We start from the raw sequence: 19458 nt of genomic DNA, 5'->3' as shown, positions 1-19458 counted from the left end.
AAAAACACACAGAGTGACACAGAGACAGACAGACACAAACACATCTACCCACACATGCATACACTCACACACACAGAAAGATTGGGTGGGGAAGCTGTCGATCATGTTTTAAGTGCACAAAGAACATTCTCCAATAAAACAAGCAAGTAGAAAGCACGTGTTTATTCAAGTATCCACCACGTTCACTCGCCATAACATCTGTGTAGGTGAGTGATCCGCACAATCTGCAGTCAAAGAACTGTAGACCAGCAGACAGCTCAAGTAGCTGCACTACGCGACTGCACACTGATGTTTTCTTCTATTTACAGTAGCTCTGGAGGTTTATTACAGTCGAGGCAGTATATGAGTTTCATTGTATATACTTACATTCGTTTCATTTACATTGGTGTGCGTGCGTGAAAGGCAGGTAGTTGAAATCATGCACACAAACATAATAATGGTCATAAACTGTCTCTATTCAGTCTGGCAACAAATATGTTGGCTGTGTAGGGGAGGCAACAGCTGGTGACAGACTGAGCTGTTACAGGTGCTTCTTGTGAAGTTGGCAGCTTGTTGATGGTCTGAAGGCGCTGGACATCGCAGTAAGACAGTACAGGTGAGAAAACAGGGTGTGCAGCATTCTCAAGTCAGTGCACAGCCTCTTGTGTTGCAAACTTGATGTGGTGACGTTTCAGGGACACTCCTCTGTTGAGCAGACCCCGTACAGACAGCCTGTAAACAAGAGACATGTTTATGCCCACGCAAGCACATTTATAAGAGCATGAGATTAATAAACACGTCATAAATCTTTTGTAAGCAGTTTTTTTGTAAGAAAATTCTGAAACTGATTTACATATCTTATACTGGAACTCAATGTTATATGTGTGTGATTGTAGCTAATACAAATATATATTGTATATTTGGTTTCAATATTCTGTGTGTGACTGTACCTAATATAAATTTTGTATATATTTCGTCTCAGTGTTATGTACGTGATTTGTAACTGACATCAATACCATTTGTACCCTACATTTGTACCTCGTATTTGGAAGCACTAGAAACAAATTAAATTGATCTTTTAAGTTCTACGTGACTACTGACCTGCGTGTGATAAACAGAAGGCAGATGAAGGTGAAGAAGAGGATGTATGCCTCCGGAGACCACTTCTTCATCACTGATTCTTCCACTATGAAGTATGTTTGCACGGCGCACGTTAACAGCGTGCTGAAAGGATGTGACGCAATCATCACGCCTAGAAGCGGTAAGGTCACGGACAGGAGTGCACTCATGACGTCGAGAATCTGGAAACACGACAGAAAGCTTATACCCTCATCCCCTCTTTTACTGTCCTGCACACTTCTCATTTATCTCTAACCTTTCATATCTCTGCAACATCAATCGACTTGGAGCTTTTAGTCAAGCTTTCCATCAGGATTAAGGGCATCCACCCTCGGGGTACTGTCTGTATCACACCTTTTTGCAGAGCTGGCCTTTGGGAGGGGGGGGGGCTTTCTCTGGGTACCTCGGTTCCTTCCCCGCCCCCTAAACACACTTCCTAACTCCGCATAGAAACCACCCGAGTAACCTGCCGGTCCCAAGCCTGGATGAAGGAGGAGGGTTGGGAGTGGGGCTATATAGCTACCCCACCCTGTAAAAACAACCCCTGCTACAGAAACTGCAAACACAACAGTAGTTGCGGCCTTTTGCTCCACTGGGGTGATTAGGAAGAAGAAGAAGAAGAAACACACTTCCATCATCCATATCATTATAGTGTGAAGTCGTCACAAGTTGCTAGCTCTTTCCCACTCGGCTAACTAGTGACAGCAGACTAGGGCGCCCGGTAGTGTAGTGGTTAGAGCACTCGCTTGTCACCACTGAAGTGAGAGGCCCTGAGTTCGGAGCGCGTACTGGGAAACTATGTGCCACCTTCACGCAGCGTTGGCCGTTGGGGTTTACTCCTGATACTGAGGTTTGGGAGGTAGTTGACTTCCTCACACCATATTCTCATTATGGCTATATAACCACTGGTTTCAATGTTATATCGGGCAAGAATGTCTACGAATTATTAAGGAATATATCCATCTCGTACATCTTTTTAAATATCTAGCCATCTCTCCTTTTTCTCTCTCATGTATATAATAATAACATATCATCTATTAGCCCATCGTTTCCTGTCAGGTCATCAGTTACACAAAAATCCTTTCTCCACCACACAACTCCACATCTGACGTCACGCCTCACATCTGCACCCCTAGCTTATCAACCAAGACTCACACTCATCTATGTTTACAAACACTCGTATCCACCTATATCCAGGATTAAAGCCAACAGAAACCATTAAACCGTATTTGGAAAAGAGTTTCAATCACTAAATGTCTGTACTGGTTCTATAAGCCTAGCCATGACTTTATCGGATGTACATTACAACCTAGTCCTGACCCCATCAGCTGTACATTACAACCTAGTCCTGACCCCATCAGCTGTACATTACAGCCTAGTCCTGACCCTATCAGCTGTACATTAGTCCTGACCCTATCAGCTGTACATTAGTCCTGACCCTATCAGCTGTACATTAGTCCTGACCCTATCAGCTGTACATTAGTCCTGACCCTATCAGCTGTACATTAGTCCTGGCCCTATCAGCTGTACATTAGTCCTGACCCTATCAGCTGTACATTAGTCCTGACCCCATCAGCTGTACATTACAGCCGCCCTACACTATCAGCTGTACATTACAGCCTAGTCCTGACACTATCCGCTGTACATTAGTCCTGACCCCATCAGCTGTACATTACAGCCTAGTCCTGACACTATCAGCTGTACATTAGTCCTGACCCCATCAGCTGTACATTACAGCCTAGTCCTGACACTATCAGCTGTACATTACAGCCTAGTCCTGACCCCGTCAACTGTACATTACAGCCTAGTCCTGACACTATCAGCTGTACATTACAGCCTAGTCCTGACCCCGTCAACTGTACATTACAGCCTAGTCCTGACCCCATCAGCTGTACATTACAGCCTAGTCCTGACCCCGTCAACTGTACATTACAGCCTAGTCCTGACCCCATCAGCTGTGCATTAGTCCTGACCATATCAGCAGTACATTATAGCCTAACCCTGACCCGTTCCGCTCGGCCTGACACGGAGATAAAAGGAATGAGCAAGACCAGGGCGATCTGTGCAGTGACCAGAAGGACGACGATGAGCAGGCCCAAGCTGGAGGTTAGTGTTTTGGGTGTCGCCACTGCAAGTGTTGACCATGATAGAATACGCATCTTCTCCCAGAAATTGACAGACAGGTGACCCATGGCTGTGGCCACAGGCCCGTCACACGGGGAACAGTTTTCACTGGCGGCGGCTGGTGGAGGAAGAGCAAGAATGACATGGCATGAGAGCTATCATCTAACAAACATATTAGAAATGTAACTTTATGTCCAACTCGGCATAAACTCAGAATGCACATGTGTGTTTGTGTGTGTGTGGGGTGGGTGGGAGATACAGAATTTGTGATCTGTTAATGATGTTCAATACTTTTGAAATGTTGAACATTCGAGGGAGACTAATTCAATTAACTTCCCACCAGTACATCCATCTGCTTGATTGTCTTCCTGTTTGTCTGTTTCAGCATACATCCTTCTCTCTCTTTCGGCAGCCCAGTCACAATACTCAGACCACGACAAGAACAAGATGGCAGCTGTTACATGGTGGTAAAAGTGATGGCTAGTCACAACCAGCAAAACAACAAACATGTAACATGCATAGTCCCTACACTGACAACAGCAAAACAACAAATATGTAACATGTATAGTCCCTACATTGACAACAGCAAAACAACAAACATGTAACATGTATAGTCCCTGCACTGACAACAGCAAAACAACAAACATGTAACATGCATAGTCCCTACACTGACAACAGCAAAACAACAAACATGTAACATGTATAGTCCCTGCACTGACAACAGCAAAACAACAAACATGTAACATGCATAGTCCCTACACTGACAACAGCAAAACAACAAACATGTAACATGTATAGTCCCTGCACTGACAACAGCAAAACAACAAACATGTAACATGTATAGTCACTACACGCACAGCCACAGTTGCAAGAGATGGTAACAGGACAACAAGAGAACGCACAGCAAGAGCGACAGCAACAACAATTTTAATAACAACACTGACCTCTTATCTCTTTCATGTGTGCCTTACTGGCAGGGGATCTTGCTACAAAAATTATGATTGCGTCATTGTAAGTATTTTTGAGACTAAGAACACATACATCAACATCAATGGTACTTGGTGAGTTAGATACATTTCCATGAGATGTTATTGCAAAAATTAGGATGCTATATTTTTGGTACAAATTGGTTTATTCATTGAATGCGAGCGTTTTCTAATACTGTTTATTGGTTTACCTACAAATTGTAGGTGAATAATGAAATCCATTCAGATTATTTTACTGCAGTTAAAGATTTATCGAAAAATTTAGGGCTGTCATGGTTTGGGACCAACTGGAGAAAATATATCAAGAACACAACTACTAAATGTAAAACTTATGATATTGATAAAAAGACACTAAATTCTAATATGAGATTTCTTCAAAATTGAGAGAAAAAGAATACTTGTAAATTTTATTTTATTTATTTACATTTAACAGTCTTTTCTGCTTCACAAAGAATAAGTGATGAGAAAATTTATCCAAGTAATAACAATTACTTGTTATAGTTTTTACATGTAATGTCAGTGGTTTATGTCATATTAATACTGTACTAACGCCATTATCATCATTTAGTATCATGACTGTTTTCCTTATAAACACTGTATACTTACTGTTATTCAAGCTCTATGTGTACACGTATTAAACTAAGCACTTTGAATGGATGATTTGCTTTTTACGTCTAATGTTAATTTCTCCATGGCCCTTAAGGAATGAAGAATAAAATGAATGCCTAAATGGTTCTGTATGGCACCAGCAACTACTAGCAACTAAAATACAGCAGATCGAGAAAAGGTCTCACATCCCAACATCTGCGGCCATTTGAGTATAAACAATTCCCCACTAACATCAGTCTACAACGGCTCTGTGTTTGTATGTGCATTTCTATGTGCGCAAAACAAACACATAACATCAGGCTCATCAGCCTCCGCATCAAACGCATGTCAGCCATCTTAATGTGTTCACAGGAAACAGCCAAGAGCTTACGTGCAGCCTTCTACACAGACGGAAAGAAAGAGCAAGGAGTGTTGTTTGAGTCGTTGATCCTCAGACTAGCGGACTAGTAGAGTAGTGTCTGGCGCAGTCTCACACAACACTGATCTTCCTTGAATTACACTAGTGTCTGGCGCAGTCCCACATAACTGTCATCTTCCTGCAGTCAGGGTTAGCTCCCTTGGACACAGTGTCACTGCCTGACGTCACGAGTGATGTCATGCCCCTTCCATCGCGCTCACGTCACGATGCTGTGACGTCATCTAACAGGAAGTAGCAGCCATTGGGTTAATAGTCATGGCAACCAAGAGCTTGAGACTCAGAGAGGAGTTTGCACTCTGTGTGTGGTGTGATGATGACGATGATGATGATGAGGAGGATGATGACGATGAAGATGATGAAGATGAAGTCCAACAAGCAGTTCATTGTGTTCTCACGTTGATATAAAGCTGAATGCCATCCATTACAGATGCCACCACTACAGCTAGCCCTATAGAACCAACCATTTATAGCTTTCTCTTGATGTTTGACTGTCGCCTTGTGGCTGTGCTGTGTAGCTCTGTAGTATTCTAGTCTTAATGGCAGTGCTGGTTGTGGCGGTGCTGATGGTGATGGCGACAACAGCATACAGCTGTCCATTTTTGCTCACACATCACTCTCACGGGAGTCGCATCAGCCCCGTCTGATAAACACGTGATGTCCAAAATTAAGCTCTCTTCAACGGCTGGTTTACATAACTGTGACAGTCGTGCACATGGCCCACAGCTAGACCACAGGCCCACCTTAGTTTGAACAACTTGCATAACTGATAGCTATGCCTATGGCCCACAGCTACACCACAGGCCCACAATAAACACAGGCATGAGCTGTGCTTAGCCGTAACACACCATAATAATGCCATGATACCAGCAGTCAAGTCCCACAGTTACCAGCCTTCAACACACCATAATAATGCCATGATACCATCAGTCAACACACCATAATAATGCCATGATACCAGCAGTCAACACACCATAATAATGCCATGATACCATCAGTCAACACACCATAATAATGCCATGATACCAGCAGTCAACACACCATAATAATGCCATGATACCATCAGTCAACACACCATAATAATGCCATGATACCAGCAGTCAACACACCATAATAATGCCATGATACCAGCCTTCAACACACCATAATAATGCCAGCAGTCAACACACCATAATAATACCAGCAGTCAACACACCATAATAATGCCATGATACCAGCAGTCATCACACCATAATAATGCCATGATACCATCAGTCAACACACCATAATAATGCCATGATACCATCAGTCAACACACCATAATAATGCCATGATACCATCAGTCAACACACCATAATAATGCCATGATACCAGCAGTCAACACACCATAATAATGCCATGATACCAGCAGTCAACACACCATAATAATGCTATGATACCAGCAGTCAACACACCATAATTATGCCATGATACCAGCAGTCAACACACCATAATAATGCCAGCAGTCAACACACCATAATAATGCCAGCAGTCAACACACCATAATAATACCAGCAGTCAACACACCATAATTATGCCATGATACCAGCAGTCAACACACCATAATAATACCAGCAGTCAACACACCATAATAATACCAGCAGTCAACACACCATAATAATACCAGCAGTCAACACACCATAATAATACCAGCAGTCAACACACCATAATAATACCAGCAGTCAACACACCATAATAATACCAGCAGTCAACACACCATAATAATACCAGCAGTCAACACACCATAATAATACCAGCAGTCAACACACCATAATTATGCCATGATACCAGCAGTCAACACACCATAATAATACCAGCAGTCAACACACCATAATAATGCTATGATACCAGCAGTCAAGTCCCACAGTTACCAACAGCACACACCGTAACACACCAGAATAATGCACGGTAAGCACGGTCACACACACACACTAGCGGTGCGCCATCTGCGACTTGCCAGACAGCACTGGAGTCGTTGTAACAACCGGGCCGCCATCACGTGTCGGATCACAATCAGGAAGTTGTCGTTGTTGTCATAGCTGCAAATTATGAGACACATTATCTAGATAACGGTAGCCGTTGGATCGTGGAGCCTTGTGGTGGGGACTGGGCGATCTATTGACGCTGAAGGCAACGCCACACAACGCACGAGGTCACCTGTCTTGTGACAAACAGTAAGTACAACAATGCTATATGTTTGAACATACCTCCTTCTTATCACTTGTCTTTTCAACGACAATAATACGTGAAAATACGTGCTTCAGTATAAGTAGTTATGGTTCTTATTAGCTGCATGGTTACTTCCGTCAGACATACTCTGAAGTCCAATGCTCCGTTTCAGTGAAACTCGTTATCATTACAGTGAGGACTGGATGTGCTGGGTTCATATCTCGTCTGAGACACGCTGCTAGTCATCGTCATGGGAAGACCTTTATCGCTTTACCTTACCTTGCCTTAGTTGCTGGTTCAGCGACGAACACCTTTCCTCCCCGACCCTTTGTCAGTTTTGGCGGAAATAAAGATTATCTAGTGGAGGGTCACTACCCCACCCTCTTGTTACTACAAATCGTTAGTCATGACATCGCACCCGCCACACGGTTCCAGGCAGGCGTCACATGACAACACAGTGCTGTTAGAATATACATGTATCAGAATCCGCGGGGTATATTGGACCGTGAGGTATGTCGGACCGCGGGGTATGTCAGACCGTGAGGTACATCAGACCGTGAAGTATGTCAAACCGTGAAGTATGTCAGACCGCGAGGTACATCAGACCGCGGGGTATGTTGGACCGTGAAGTATATCAGACCGCGAGGTACATCAGACCGTGAAGTATGTCAGACCACGTTTAGAAAAGCCTGCGAAGTATGAGAAGTAGCCTGTGTTTCTGTAGTGGCTGTGTCAATATTACCTCTACTGAGACTTTGTCAACATGTCGAGTCAAGACTAGCCTGTTACTTGTGTCAACTGTGTGTAGCCATGAACTCGTTCCACCTTGACACTAACCCTAACTAGCACCACACCGGCGACTGAAGCGTGTAATTATATGTGTATGTATACCTGCAAATATATCTATAATTACGTACACAAGCGTGTATGTGAACATGTGAGTGTATAATTATGTGCGTGTGTATGCGTGTGCGGGTGTGTGTGTGTGTGATAGCAGATGGCAGTACCAGCCACAGAGTCCACCTACCCACCCCCTTCTCCTCCACCCACCATGCGGGAGGATCTTTTCCAGAAGCAAGACTTCGTGGCCTTGGATCAAATGGCCAAACAGGTGAGTAAGCTGTCCTGACAGTCGAGGTGTGAAGAATATGTCGTTAACATTAAAAGTTGAAAGCCTGGTGTCTTAGCTATAGTTTGTTAGCTAGGATTCATTAGACCAAGGCGAGACCACAGGCCCACAATAGACCACAGACCCACATTAGACCACAGGCCCACATTAGACCAAGGCTAGACCACAGGCCCACATTAGATCACAGGCCCACATAAGACTAACGGTTAGACCACAGGCCCACATTAGACTAACGGTTAGACCACAGGCCCACATTAGACTGTGGCATATTCCCTCTGTGTCTGTGGGTGAGACTGTGTCTCACAGCCCTTCATCATGTTCCCTCTGTGTCTGTGCAGGCCCCGGCAAATCTAGTGAACAGTTTTTCAGAGCTAATCGTTTACCTGACTAAAGATATGGACAACGACCTGCACAAGGTTCGCTCCATCTTCGTGTGGCTGTCAGCTCAGTCCGTACTCACCACCAACTTCCCCAAAGTGGTCAAGCCGGACACGCCCCTCAACTTCCTTAAACGCTGCAAGTTGGACCGTGAGATATACACCGACCTCTTTGCCGTCCTGTGCAGGTAATGTTGGTCTATACACACCTGGCCAGTGCTGTGTGCAGGTAATGTTGGTCTATAGTCTATACACACCTGGTCAGTGCTGTGTGCAGGTAATGTTGGTCTATACACACCTGTTCAGTGCTGTGTGCAGGTAATGTTGGTCTATAGCTGTGTGCAGGTACATACACTGGTCAGTGCTGTGTGCAGGTATGTTGGTCTATATAGTCTGTGTGCATAATGTTGGTCACACCTGGTCAGTGCTGTGTGCAGAATGTTGGTCGTATACACACCTGGTCAGTGCTGTGTGCAGGTAATGTTGGTCTATACACACACCTGGTCAGTGCTGTGTGCAGGTAATGTTGGTCTATAGTCTATACACACTGGTCAGTGCTGTGTGCAGGTAATGTTGGTCTATAGTCAGTGCTGTGTATACATAGTCACACCTGGTCAGTGCTGTGTGCAGGTAATGTTGGTCTCTATACCACACCTGGTCAGTGCTGTGTGCAGGTAATGTTGGTCTATACACACCTGGTCAGTGCTGTGTGCAGGTAATGTTGGTCTATAGTCTATACACACCTGGTCAGTGCTGTGTGCAGGTAATGTTGGTCTATAGTCTATACACACCTGGTCAGTGCTGTGTGCAGGTAATGTTGGTCTATACACACCTGGTCAGTGCTGTGTGCAGGTAATGTTGGTCTATAGTCTATACACACCTGGTCAGTGCTGTGTGCAGGTAATGTTGGTCTATAGTCATACACACCTGGTCAGTGCTGTGTGCAGGTAATGTTGGTCTATAGTCTACACACCTGGTCAGTGCTGTGTGCAGGTAATGTTGGTCTATAGTCTATACACACCTGGTCAGTGCTGTGTGCAGGTAATGTTGGTCTATAGTCTACACACCTGGTCAGTGCTGTGTGCAGGTAATGTTGGTCTATAGTCTATACACACCTGGTCAGTGCTGTGTGCAGGTAATGTTGGTCTATAGTCTATACACACCTGGTCAGTGCTGTGTGCAGGTAATGTTGGTCTATACTATACACCCTGGTCAGTGCTGTGTGCAGGTAATGTTGTCTATAGTCTATACACACCTGGTCAGTGCTGTGTGCAGGTAATGTTGGTCTATACACACACCTGGTCAGTGCTGTGTGCAGGTAATGTTGGTCTATACACACCTGGTCAGTGCTGTGTGCAGGTAATGTTGGTCTATAGTCTATACACACCTGGTCAGTGCTGTGTGCAGGTAATGTTGGTCTATATCTACACACCTGGTCAGTGCTGTGTGCAGGTAATGTTGGTCTATACACACCTGGTCAGTGCTGTGTGCAGGTAATGTTGGTCTATACTACACCTGGTCAGTGCTGTGTGCAGGTAATGTTGGTCTATAGTCTATACACACCTGGTCAGTGCTGTGTGCAGGTAATGTTGGTCTATAGTCACACCCTGGTCAGTGCTGTGTGCAGGTAATGTTGGTCTATACACACCTGGTCAGTGCTGTGTGCAGGTAATGTTGGTCTATAGTCACACCTGGTCAGTGCTGTGTGCAGGTAATGTTGGTCTATAGTCTATACACACCTGGTCAGTGCTGTGTGCAGGTAATGTTGGTCTATACACACCTGGTCAGTGCTGTGTGCAGGTAATGTTGGTCTATACACACCTGGTCAGTGCTGTGTGCAGGTAATGTTGGTCTATACACACCTGGTCAGTGCTGTGTGCAGTAATGTTGGTCTATACACACCTGGTCAGTGCTGTGTGCAGGTAATGTTGGTCTATACACACCTGGTCAGTGCTGTGTGCAGGTAATGTGGTCTATAACACACCTGGTCAGTGCTGTGTGCAGGTAATGTTGGTCTATAACACCGGTCAGTGCTGTGTGCAGGTAATGTTGGTCTATACACACCTGGTCAGTGCTGTGTGCAGGTAATGTTGGTCTATACACACTGGTCAGTGCTGTGTGCAGGTAATGTTGGTCTATACACACCTGGTCAGTGCTGTGTGGCAGGTAATGTTGGTCTATAGTCTATACACACCTGGTCAGTGCTGTGTGCAGGTAATGTTGGTCTATACTTACACACTGGTCAGTGCTGTGTGCAGGGTAATGGGTCTATAGTCTATACACACCTGGTCAGTGCTGACTACAACCTGGTCAGTGCTGTGTGCAGGTAATGTTGGTCTATACACACCTGTCTGCGTGTGCATACACACACACCTGGTCAGTGCTGTGTGCAGGTAATGTTGGTCTATAGTCTATACACACCTGGTCAGTGCTGTGTGCAGGTAATGTTGGTCTATAGTCTATACTACACCTGGTCAGTGCTGTGTGCAGGTAATGTTGGTCTATAGTCTATACACACCTGGTCAGTGCTGTGTGCAGGTAATGTTGGTCTATAGTCTATACACACCTGGTCAGTGCCTGTGTGCAGGTAATGTTGGTCTATAGTCTATACACACCTGGTCAGTGCTGTGTGCAGGTAATGTTGGTCTATAGTCTATAATACACACCTGGTCAGTGCTGTGTGCAGGTAATGTTGGTCTATAGTCTATACACACCTGGTCAGTGCTGTGTGCAGGTAATGTTGGTCTATAGTCTATACACACCTGGTCAGTGCTGTGTGCAGGTAATGTTGGTCTATAGTCTATACACACCTGGTCAGTGCTGTGTGCAGGTAATGTTGGTCTATAGTCTATACACACCTGGTCAGTGCTGTGTGCAGGTAATGTTGGTCTATAGTCTATACACACCTGGTCAGTGCTGTGTGCAGGTAATGTTGGTCTATAGTCTATACACACCTGGTCAGTGCTGTGTGCAGGTAATGTTGTCTATAGTCTATACACACCTGGTCAGTGCTGTGTGCAGGTAATGTTGGTCTATAGTCTATACACACCTGGTCAGTGCTTGTGTGCAGGTAATGTTGGTCTATAGTCTTGCTGTGTGCATACACACCACCTGGTCAGTAATGCTGTTGCAGGTAATGTTGGTCTATAGTCTATACACACCTGGTCAGTGCTGTGTGCAGGTAATGTTGGTCTATAGTCTATACACACCTGGTCAGTGCTCAGGTGTGTCAGGTAATGTTCTGGTCTATACACACCTGTCAGTGCTGTGTGCAGGTAATGTTGGTCTATAGTCTATACACACCTGGTCAGTGCTGTGTGCAGGTAATGTTGGTCTATAGTCTATACACACCTGGTCAGTGCTGTGTGCATGTATGCAGGTGTCTACAGACCTCTCGTCATGTGTTGACAGTAACTGCTGTATTCTAATTCTAAGCCCGCAGCCTATGTACGTTTTACTGACTTGCTTTGAGTAAGGTGGGCGTGTCTTATCTAAACCTCTTTATGACAGATTGCAGTAAGGTGGGCGTGTCTTATCTAAACCTCTTTATGACAGATTGCAGTAAGGTGGGCGTGTCTTATCTAAACCTCTTTATGACAGATTGCAGTAAGATAGGCGTGTCTTATCTAAACCTCTATGACAGATTGCAGTAAGGTAGGCGTGTCTTATCTAAACCTCTTTATGACAGATTGCAGTAAGGTGGGCGTGTCTTATCTAAACCTCTTTATGACAGATTGCAGTAAGGTGGGCGTGTCTTATCTAAACCTCTATGACAGATTGCAGTAAGGTAGGCGTGTCTTATCTAAACCTCTTTATGACAGATTGCAGTAAGATAGGCGTGTCTTATCTAAACCTCTTTATGACAGATTGCAGTAAGGTGGGCGTGTCTTATCTAAACCTCTTTATGACAGATTGCAGTAAGGTAGGCGTGTCTTATCTAAACCTCTTTATGATAGATTGCCGTAAGGTGGGCGTGTGTTCTCTAAACCTCTTTATGACAGATTGCAGTAAGGTAGGCGTGTCTTCTCTAAACCTCTTTATGACAGATTGCAGTAAGGTAGGCGTGTCTTCTCTAAACCTCTTTATGACAGATTGCAGTAAGCTAGGCGTGTCTTATCTAAAGTGTCCATCACCACTTGCAGGAAGGCAGGTGTGCCGTGTGTAATTATCGAGGGTACTACAAAAGGTGCCGGCTGGGAAGTAGGTGATCAGTGCGAACTGGCGGCGACCAATCGCTGGAATGCAGTGCACGTGCAAAACTCGTGGCGACTGGTCAACGTGCCCTGGGCCTTAGTCACCACTGGGGACCTGGAGCAAGACAACTGGATCAAGGTGGAAGAAGATGGCCGAGCGGTTAGAGAAAGGTATGGCTTACCTGAGTAACACCCAATGGGTGTCAGTAATATGATGTGACCACGTGACGTCAGTGAAAAGGGCGGGAGGAAGATCAGTCCAACACGGAGTGCAGTTTAACGGCCTTACCTTCCTGCTCTTGCCCTGAGTGGCGCTGTAGCCTCAGTACCCTGACGAAACTGTTCCTGGTACTGGCTACAGTGAGGGTAGTGATACTGTCTATGGTACTGGCTGCAGTGAGGGTAGTGATACTGTCTATGGTACTGGCTGCAGTGAGGGTAGTGATACTGTCTATGGTACTGGCTGCAGTGAGGGTAGTGATACTGTCTATGGTATGGCTACAGTGAGGTAGTGATACTGTCTATGGTACTGGCTACAGTGAGGGTAGTGATACTGTCTATGGTACTGGCTACAGTGAGGGTAGTGATACTGTCTATGGTACTGGCTGCAGTGAGGGTAGTGATACTGTCTATGGTACTGGCTACAGTGAGGGTAGTGATACTGTCTATGGTACTGGCTACAGTGAGGGTAGTGATACTGTCTATGGTACTGGCTACAGTTAGGGTAGTGATACTGTCTATGGTACTGGCCACAGTGAGGGTAGTGATAAGGTAGTGACACAGCAGGTATCAGCCATTGTCTATGGTACTGGCTACAGTGAGGGTAGTGATAAGGTAGTGACACAACAGGTATCAGCCATTGGCTATGGTACTGGCTACAGTGAGGGTAGTGATAAGGTAGTGACACAACTGATATCAGCCATTGTCTATGGTACTGGCTACAGTGAGAGTAGTGATACTGTCTATGGTACAGGCCACAGTGAGGGTAGTGGTAAGGTTAGTGATAGCTATTGTCTGTGGTACTGGCTACAGTGAAGGTAGTGATAGGGTAGTGATAAGGTAGTGACAACTGATATCAGCTATTGTCTGTGGTACTGGGTACAGTCAAAGTAGTGACACAACTGATATCAGCCATTGTCTGTGGTACTAGCCACAGTGAGGGTAGTGATAACTGATAAGGTAGTGACACAACAGGTATCACCCTTTGTCTATGGTACTGGCCACAGTGAGGGTAGTGATAAGGTAGTGACACAACAGGTATCAGCCATTGTCTATGGTACTGGCTACAGTGAGGGTAGTGATAAGGTAGTGACACAACAGGTATCAGCCATTGTCTGTGGTACTGGCCACAGTGAGGGTAGTGATAACTGATAAGGTAGTGGCACAACAGGTATCATTGTCTATATTTACACTCCCTTGCGTGTTCATGTCCATGTAACTATTGTTCTGTCGTTGCTCATCTCATCAGCACACTGACAAGACTGATATCAGCCAATGTCTACATGTATGTCTATGTGTCTATTGTTTTGCCATTGTTCTTGTCGTCAACACCTCTTTCCCAGTGGCCATGCAGACAAAATACATTTCACTACACCCATGCTTTAAACTAATCTTTATAGAGGTCATTACAGGGAATCTAAGAGTTAAAAATAGCCTTGTACTGTTATTTATCACACCACATGATAAATTTGTGATTGCTTATAAAATCGCTTTCTGTTGACAGCTTTGTCCTTGTTGCTTTTCACATCCTAGTCGTCTATAACAGTTCATTTATTTTGCAAACAGGGAGACTGTCGATAGCTTCGTGCATCAGGACATGGACGAATTTTGGTTCTTGCCGGACCCCGAGAACATGGTGTGCTTCTGCTTTCCAAAGGATCCGAGATGGCAACTGCTGTCTGAGCCCTGGAGTCAAGAAAACTTCATCAGTACTCCGAGATACGCTCAAGTCAGTCACAGCTCCCGACTCTCAGAGAGATAAATATATATAATACACACACACACACACACACACACACACACACACACACACACACACACACACACACACACACACACACACACACACACACACACACACACACACACACACACACACACACACACACACACACACACACACACACACACACACACACACCAGTCCCTCTTGATGCACTTATTTATAGTGCTAGTGTTAGGTCCTCGATAAAGGACAACATCAAAAGGCTGAGCAAGCGCCCTTGCATGACTCCTGTTGGACATTCCAAGGTGTTTTAGGGATTTTTCTGTGACACACTCACAAACTGAACAGTAAACTGAGCTGTAGACTCTTGACAGCACATTCTCCCATGCACACCGTTTTCTCTAAAGATGTTCCTCAATAAATTTCTGTTAACCGAGTCAAAAGTACATTTAAAATCCACAAAGACCACATAACTTGTTGCAGCCTGTAGTATACAAACCTCGCAACATTTTGTCAACAATGGTGATCAATCAGAAGATTATGTGTTGGTAAGTGTCAGACCACTTACCAACGTGCATTCAAGTAAAAAGTATGTTTCATCACCGAGGTTGGAGTTACATAAGGGGCATCTGAGTAATAAGGCGCTGAGAGCAGAATATCTATATTCACGAGTGTACATTTCCGAAGGACTGATCATGAATGGAATCGTAAGTGTTTAGTTCAAAACGTCAAATTAACAAATTTTATACAAAATAAATCCGTCACTGCTAGGTATATGATCATGTCAGGTCTGTGAAAACAAAATCAAGTAATCTTTGTAAGTAAGCGAGCCTTAACAATGAATGTGACTAAACCGGAAGCTATGTACACGCCTGCCTCGTTTCAATAGTTAACTGGAAATAGTCTGCCAGTAGTCCAGTAATACCAGTTCGTGCTGGAAGACACCATTTCACTTGGTGCATCCCCTGACTGTGTGTGGACTTGGTTTTGTCGCGCAGGAGTTCATGGGGTCACAGTGGGAGCTGGTGAGCGCGGCGCAGGCTGTGCTGGAGGCCGACGAGGGCAAGTGCAAGATCACCTTTAGCCATCCTCGCGATGTCAAAGGCACTCTCCACTACAACCTCTTCTTTAACCCCAAGCTGTCCAACGTACAGCTGCCGGTAAAGGCCGGTCACAACGTGCATATCCATATTAATGTTTGATGTCTACATACCATTTAAATAATAACATATTTTATGGTTCATATTATTTTTCACAAAGATTCTTGATGAAAACATGTAGGAAATGTCGTGTATAACAGTCTCGCCCTGTGTGTGTGTAGGAGGACCTACAGCTTGATCGCTACGTTGTGGAAGAATGCAAGCTGGGCCTCAAGTCGGTGGTGACGCGACTTCCGGTAAAGGGGGTCTACCGCATTCAACTGGCAGGCAGCTTTGGCGAGAACGAACTGACCCCACTGCTGGAATTCCGCATCAATTGTGTTGGGGAAATCAAGCAGGTACTGTAGTATTTAATGTCTACCACCATGTAGACACTAAAGAGTTTAAGTAACAGGCAGCACTGTTCTACGTCTGCCACCGTCTAGACTCTAGACTCTAAGGAGCTTAACAGGTGCCACTGTCCTACTACTATCTAGAATCCTAGACATTCAGGTCAGCCTTCTTAACCGGACAAATACTGTGAAAGATGGCATGTGTGGCAAAGTTGTGTGTGACGGGTGCAAGGCAACACACCGGTGTAGGGCCAACATCCGGGGGCTTTGGAACTTTTGTCAACATGTTGAAACGTGTTCGGCCAGCCCCTGGCCCCACTGGCAATCTGACCACATGGACTTGATCGTGTTCGCCGTTGTATCCTGTGCGGTGGAGGCTCCATTGGTACTGTTGACCACCTACAATGCGTAGATCTTTGTGTATTAGTCGCATGAACACAAACTGTAACTCAGTTTCTTCAGCTTCATGTCAGCTAAGTACTCAGCACCATACATGACTTTAATGAGCTGTAGAATGAGTATCGATCATCGTAATTATTTTACTGGGCCAGTCTTCCTCAGGACAGTCGATGAGTTTTAGAATAACAACAGTCTACGAATCTTGGCTTGAATTCTGTTTACAACATTGCTCACCCCCACCCCACCCTGACATTCTCAAACACATTCAACACAATGTTGGTAAAGTACTAGCCAAACGTGACCTGGACATTATTGTGCATGTTTAATATATTTACAAACCTTCCTCGGTGATCGACTGGAGGGCAAATTTACTGTTTCAAACAATATACATCTCACATTAGTAGTAACAAACAATGGGTATCGACCACATTCCCCATAATTCATTTCGTTTGGGGTTCTGGCAGTCAGATGCAAGCAGTTTCCTAGTGAAGACGTAGACTCTCAGTAATATTGTTAACACACAGAACCTACACCTTCAAACTATATATATATAGAGAAGGCGCTGAAGTGGGTGGGTGTGTTTGTGCAGCCTGTCCCCTTCCCCGAGGGCTGTAAGCAGGTCGGGTACAGCGAGGAGTCGGCGGAGTTGGGGCTCGTGGAGCCCAGTCACGAGGAGGGGGTGGTGGAGACACGGAAAGGAGAAAAGATCAGCTTTCAATTCAAGCTCAAAGACAAAAAGCCCGCCCACATCAAAGCCACGTTAATCAACAATAACAGGCAAGTCGAGGCACATCAACATGTCTTCACAAGTTTGTATATTCTGTGTAGATTGATGAAGTTCACAGTTTATCTTTGGTAGATTGATGAAGTTCACAGTCTATCCTGTGTATATTGATAAAGTTTACGGTCTGTCTTAAATATTTCATTCAGATAAAAGGAACCATCCAGCTTCAAAATGTTCCGAAAGTGCGGCGAGCCAGAGGGTAAACCCGGGTAGAAGTATTTAGCTACAAAGATAGCAGCTTGGTAGCCTCACACACACACACACAGAGACCCGGGTAGAAGTATTTAGCTACAAAGATAGCAGCTTGGTAGCCTCACACACACACACAGAGCGGACCCACTGTAGTATTCATATACAGCTGATCAAATGAGACAGTTAAAGAAGAAATTAGTTTGTTCCACAATTTCCTCTAACGGGTGACTTTGACCTTAGAGGGCTGGGCAAGTAGGGAGGTTGAGGGCTTTATTATGGTCAGGGTTATGAAGTCGGATTGGTCCATCCGCAGACTTCTATCCTCTGCGATGTAAGTCTGCGGGTCCACCCCTCACACAGGAAGAGATTACTTTCGACACGCACACGCTGGCCTGAGACATCTTCTGGTCATTGTCTTGAAGACCTGAAGACAGTGCGTGCCACACTACAGTCCTCATTATTTTTGAGATGGCAGACAGAAAGTGTGGGATTCCAGCTGCCCTGCATGCAGAGGTCGACACAAAGATTTGCTACTTTTCCGCATTGGAAGACAGACAGTCAAAGTGGTACACGTTCTTGTGAAAGATGTTAAGAGTTGTGATTGTACCTCAATCAGGGACATTACATCATATGGACCACCACTTCCTGCACGACAGAGACGGTAGACAGAGAGATAGTGAGAGACAGAGCTCTGGAAGTAAAATACAATGGAGATAGTGAGAGACAGAGATTTGAAAGTAAAATACAATGCAGATAGTGAGAGACAGAGCTCTGAAAGTAAAATACAATGCAGATAGTGAGAGACAGAGATTTGAAAGTAAAATACAATGCAGATAGTGAGAGACAGAGCTCTGGAAGTAAAATACAATGCAGATAGTGAGAGACAGAGCTCTGAAAGTAAAATACAATGCAGATAGTGAGAGACAGAGCTCTGAAAGTAAAATACAATGCAGATAGTGAGAGACAGAGCTCTGGAAGTAAAATACAAGGAACCATCATGCTTCACTCACACTAGAAACACCCGTTCGAATGCTGCAAATGTTCACATTGACAGTCACGACATATTTGCTTATCCTGTGTAGAAAATTCACAAAAAAACAAAGTTGGGATTGAAATTAACTGTGGTTGGATCTGGGTTGATAAAAAATGTTTCGACTTACAGGATTCAGAGACTCCATTTATTGATGATCCGACATCGAAACCGGAAGTGATCATAATCTTTCAAGGAGATGGATAGTCTGTTGGTTGTAGTGCGTCTACAGATACTATATAGTCTGTTATCTGGAAGACTAGTCAACTGTCTGCAGCAGCCTAAAGTTACTAGTCTACTATGAAGATACTACAGTGTGATAACAGACCAGTGCGATAATAGCTTAGTCTATTGCAGGTAGTAGTCTGAAGATACTTGTCTATTATCAAGACAATAGTATAGCAATAGGTTAATGTACTGCCAGTAGTAGTCTAAATACACTGCTCGAGTATGAAGATAGTAGTATGACAACATGCTAGTCTCTAGGTAGTAGTTTGA

The 19458-nt window shown here is 44.6% G+C and overlaps 2 protein-coding genes across 5 annotated transcripts in view; one reads left to right on the top strand and one right to left on the bottom strand.

Moving 5' to 3' along the window:
• Nucleotides 1–141: 141 nt before the first annotated feature.
• On the bottom strand, nt 142–6669 carry LOC112576123. 2 transcript variants are annotated; one of them, XM_025258377.1, is made up of 5 exons: nt 5188–6669; nt 3563–3676; nt 3105–3340; nt 1081–1280; nt 142–711 (listed from the first exon to the last, which is right to left on the bottom strand). In XM_025258377.1, the coding sequence occupies exons 2-5, from the start codon at nt 3612–3614 to the stop codon at nt 627–629; spliced, it is 573 nt and encodes a 190-aa protein (XP_025114162.1). In that variant the 5' UTR covers nt 3615–3676; nt 5188–6669; the 3' UTR covers nt 142–626. The 2 variants fall into 2 exon arrangements, with proteins under 2 accessions (XP_025114162.1, XP_025114161.1); XM_025258376.1 differs by lacking the exon at nt 5188–6669 and adding an exon at nt 4167–4197.
• Nucleotides 6670–7029: 360 nt separating this feature from the next.
• The window catches only part of LOC112575899 (hillarin-like), a 23617-nt gene continuing 11188 nt past the window's right edge, over nt 7030–19458 (top strand). Inside the window, exons 1-8 of one of the 3 annotated variants that reach the window (XM_025258040.1) lie at nt 7030–7424; nt 8417–8530; nt 8887–9113; nt 13068–13289; nt 14904–15066; nt 16062–16223; nt 16385–16561; nt 17544–17731. In XM_025258040.1, coding sequence (XP_025113825.1) covers nt 8417–8530; nt 8887–9113; nt 13068–13289; nt 14904–15066; nt 16062–16223; nt 16385–16561; nt 17544–17731 — 1253 coding nt within the window. In that variant the 5' untranslated portion in view covers nt 7030–7424. Of the gene's footprint in view, nt 7425–8394; nt 8531–8886; nt 9114–13067; nt 13290–14903; nt 15067–16061; nt 16224–16384; nt 16562–17543; nt 17732–19458 lie in introns of all 3 variants that reach the window. The other 2 variants (XM_025258039.1, XM_025258038.1) reach the window with 2 other exon arrangements.

This window comes from Pomacea canaliculata, linkage group LG11 (assembly GCF_003073045.1).
Source record: "Pomacea canaliculata isolate SZHN2017 linkage group LG11, ASM307304v1, whole genome shotgun sequence".
Taxonomy (NCBI): Eukaryota; Metazoa; Mollusca; class Gastropoda; order Architaenioglossa; family Ampullariidae; genus Pomacea; species Pomacea canaliculata.
The sequence above is the reverse complement of the archived record's forward strand: the minus strand, read 5'-3'. Positions and strand labels throughout refer to the sequence as shown.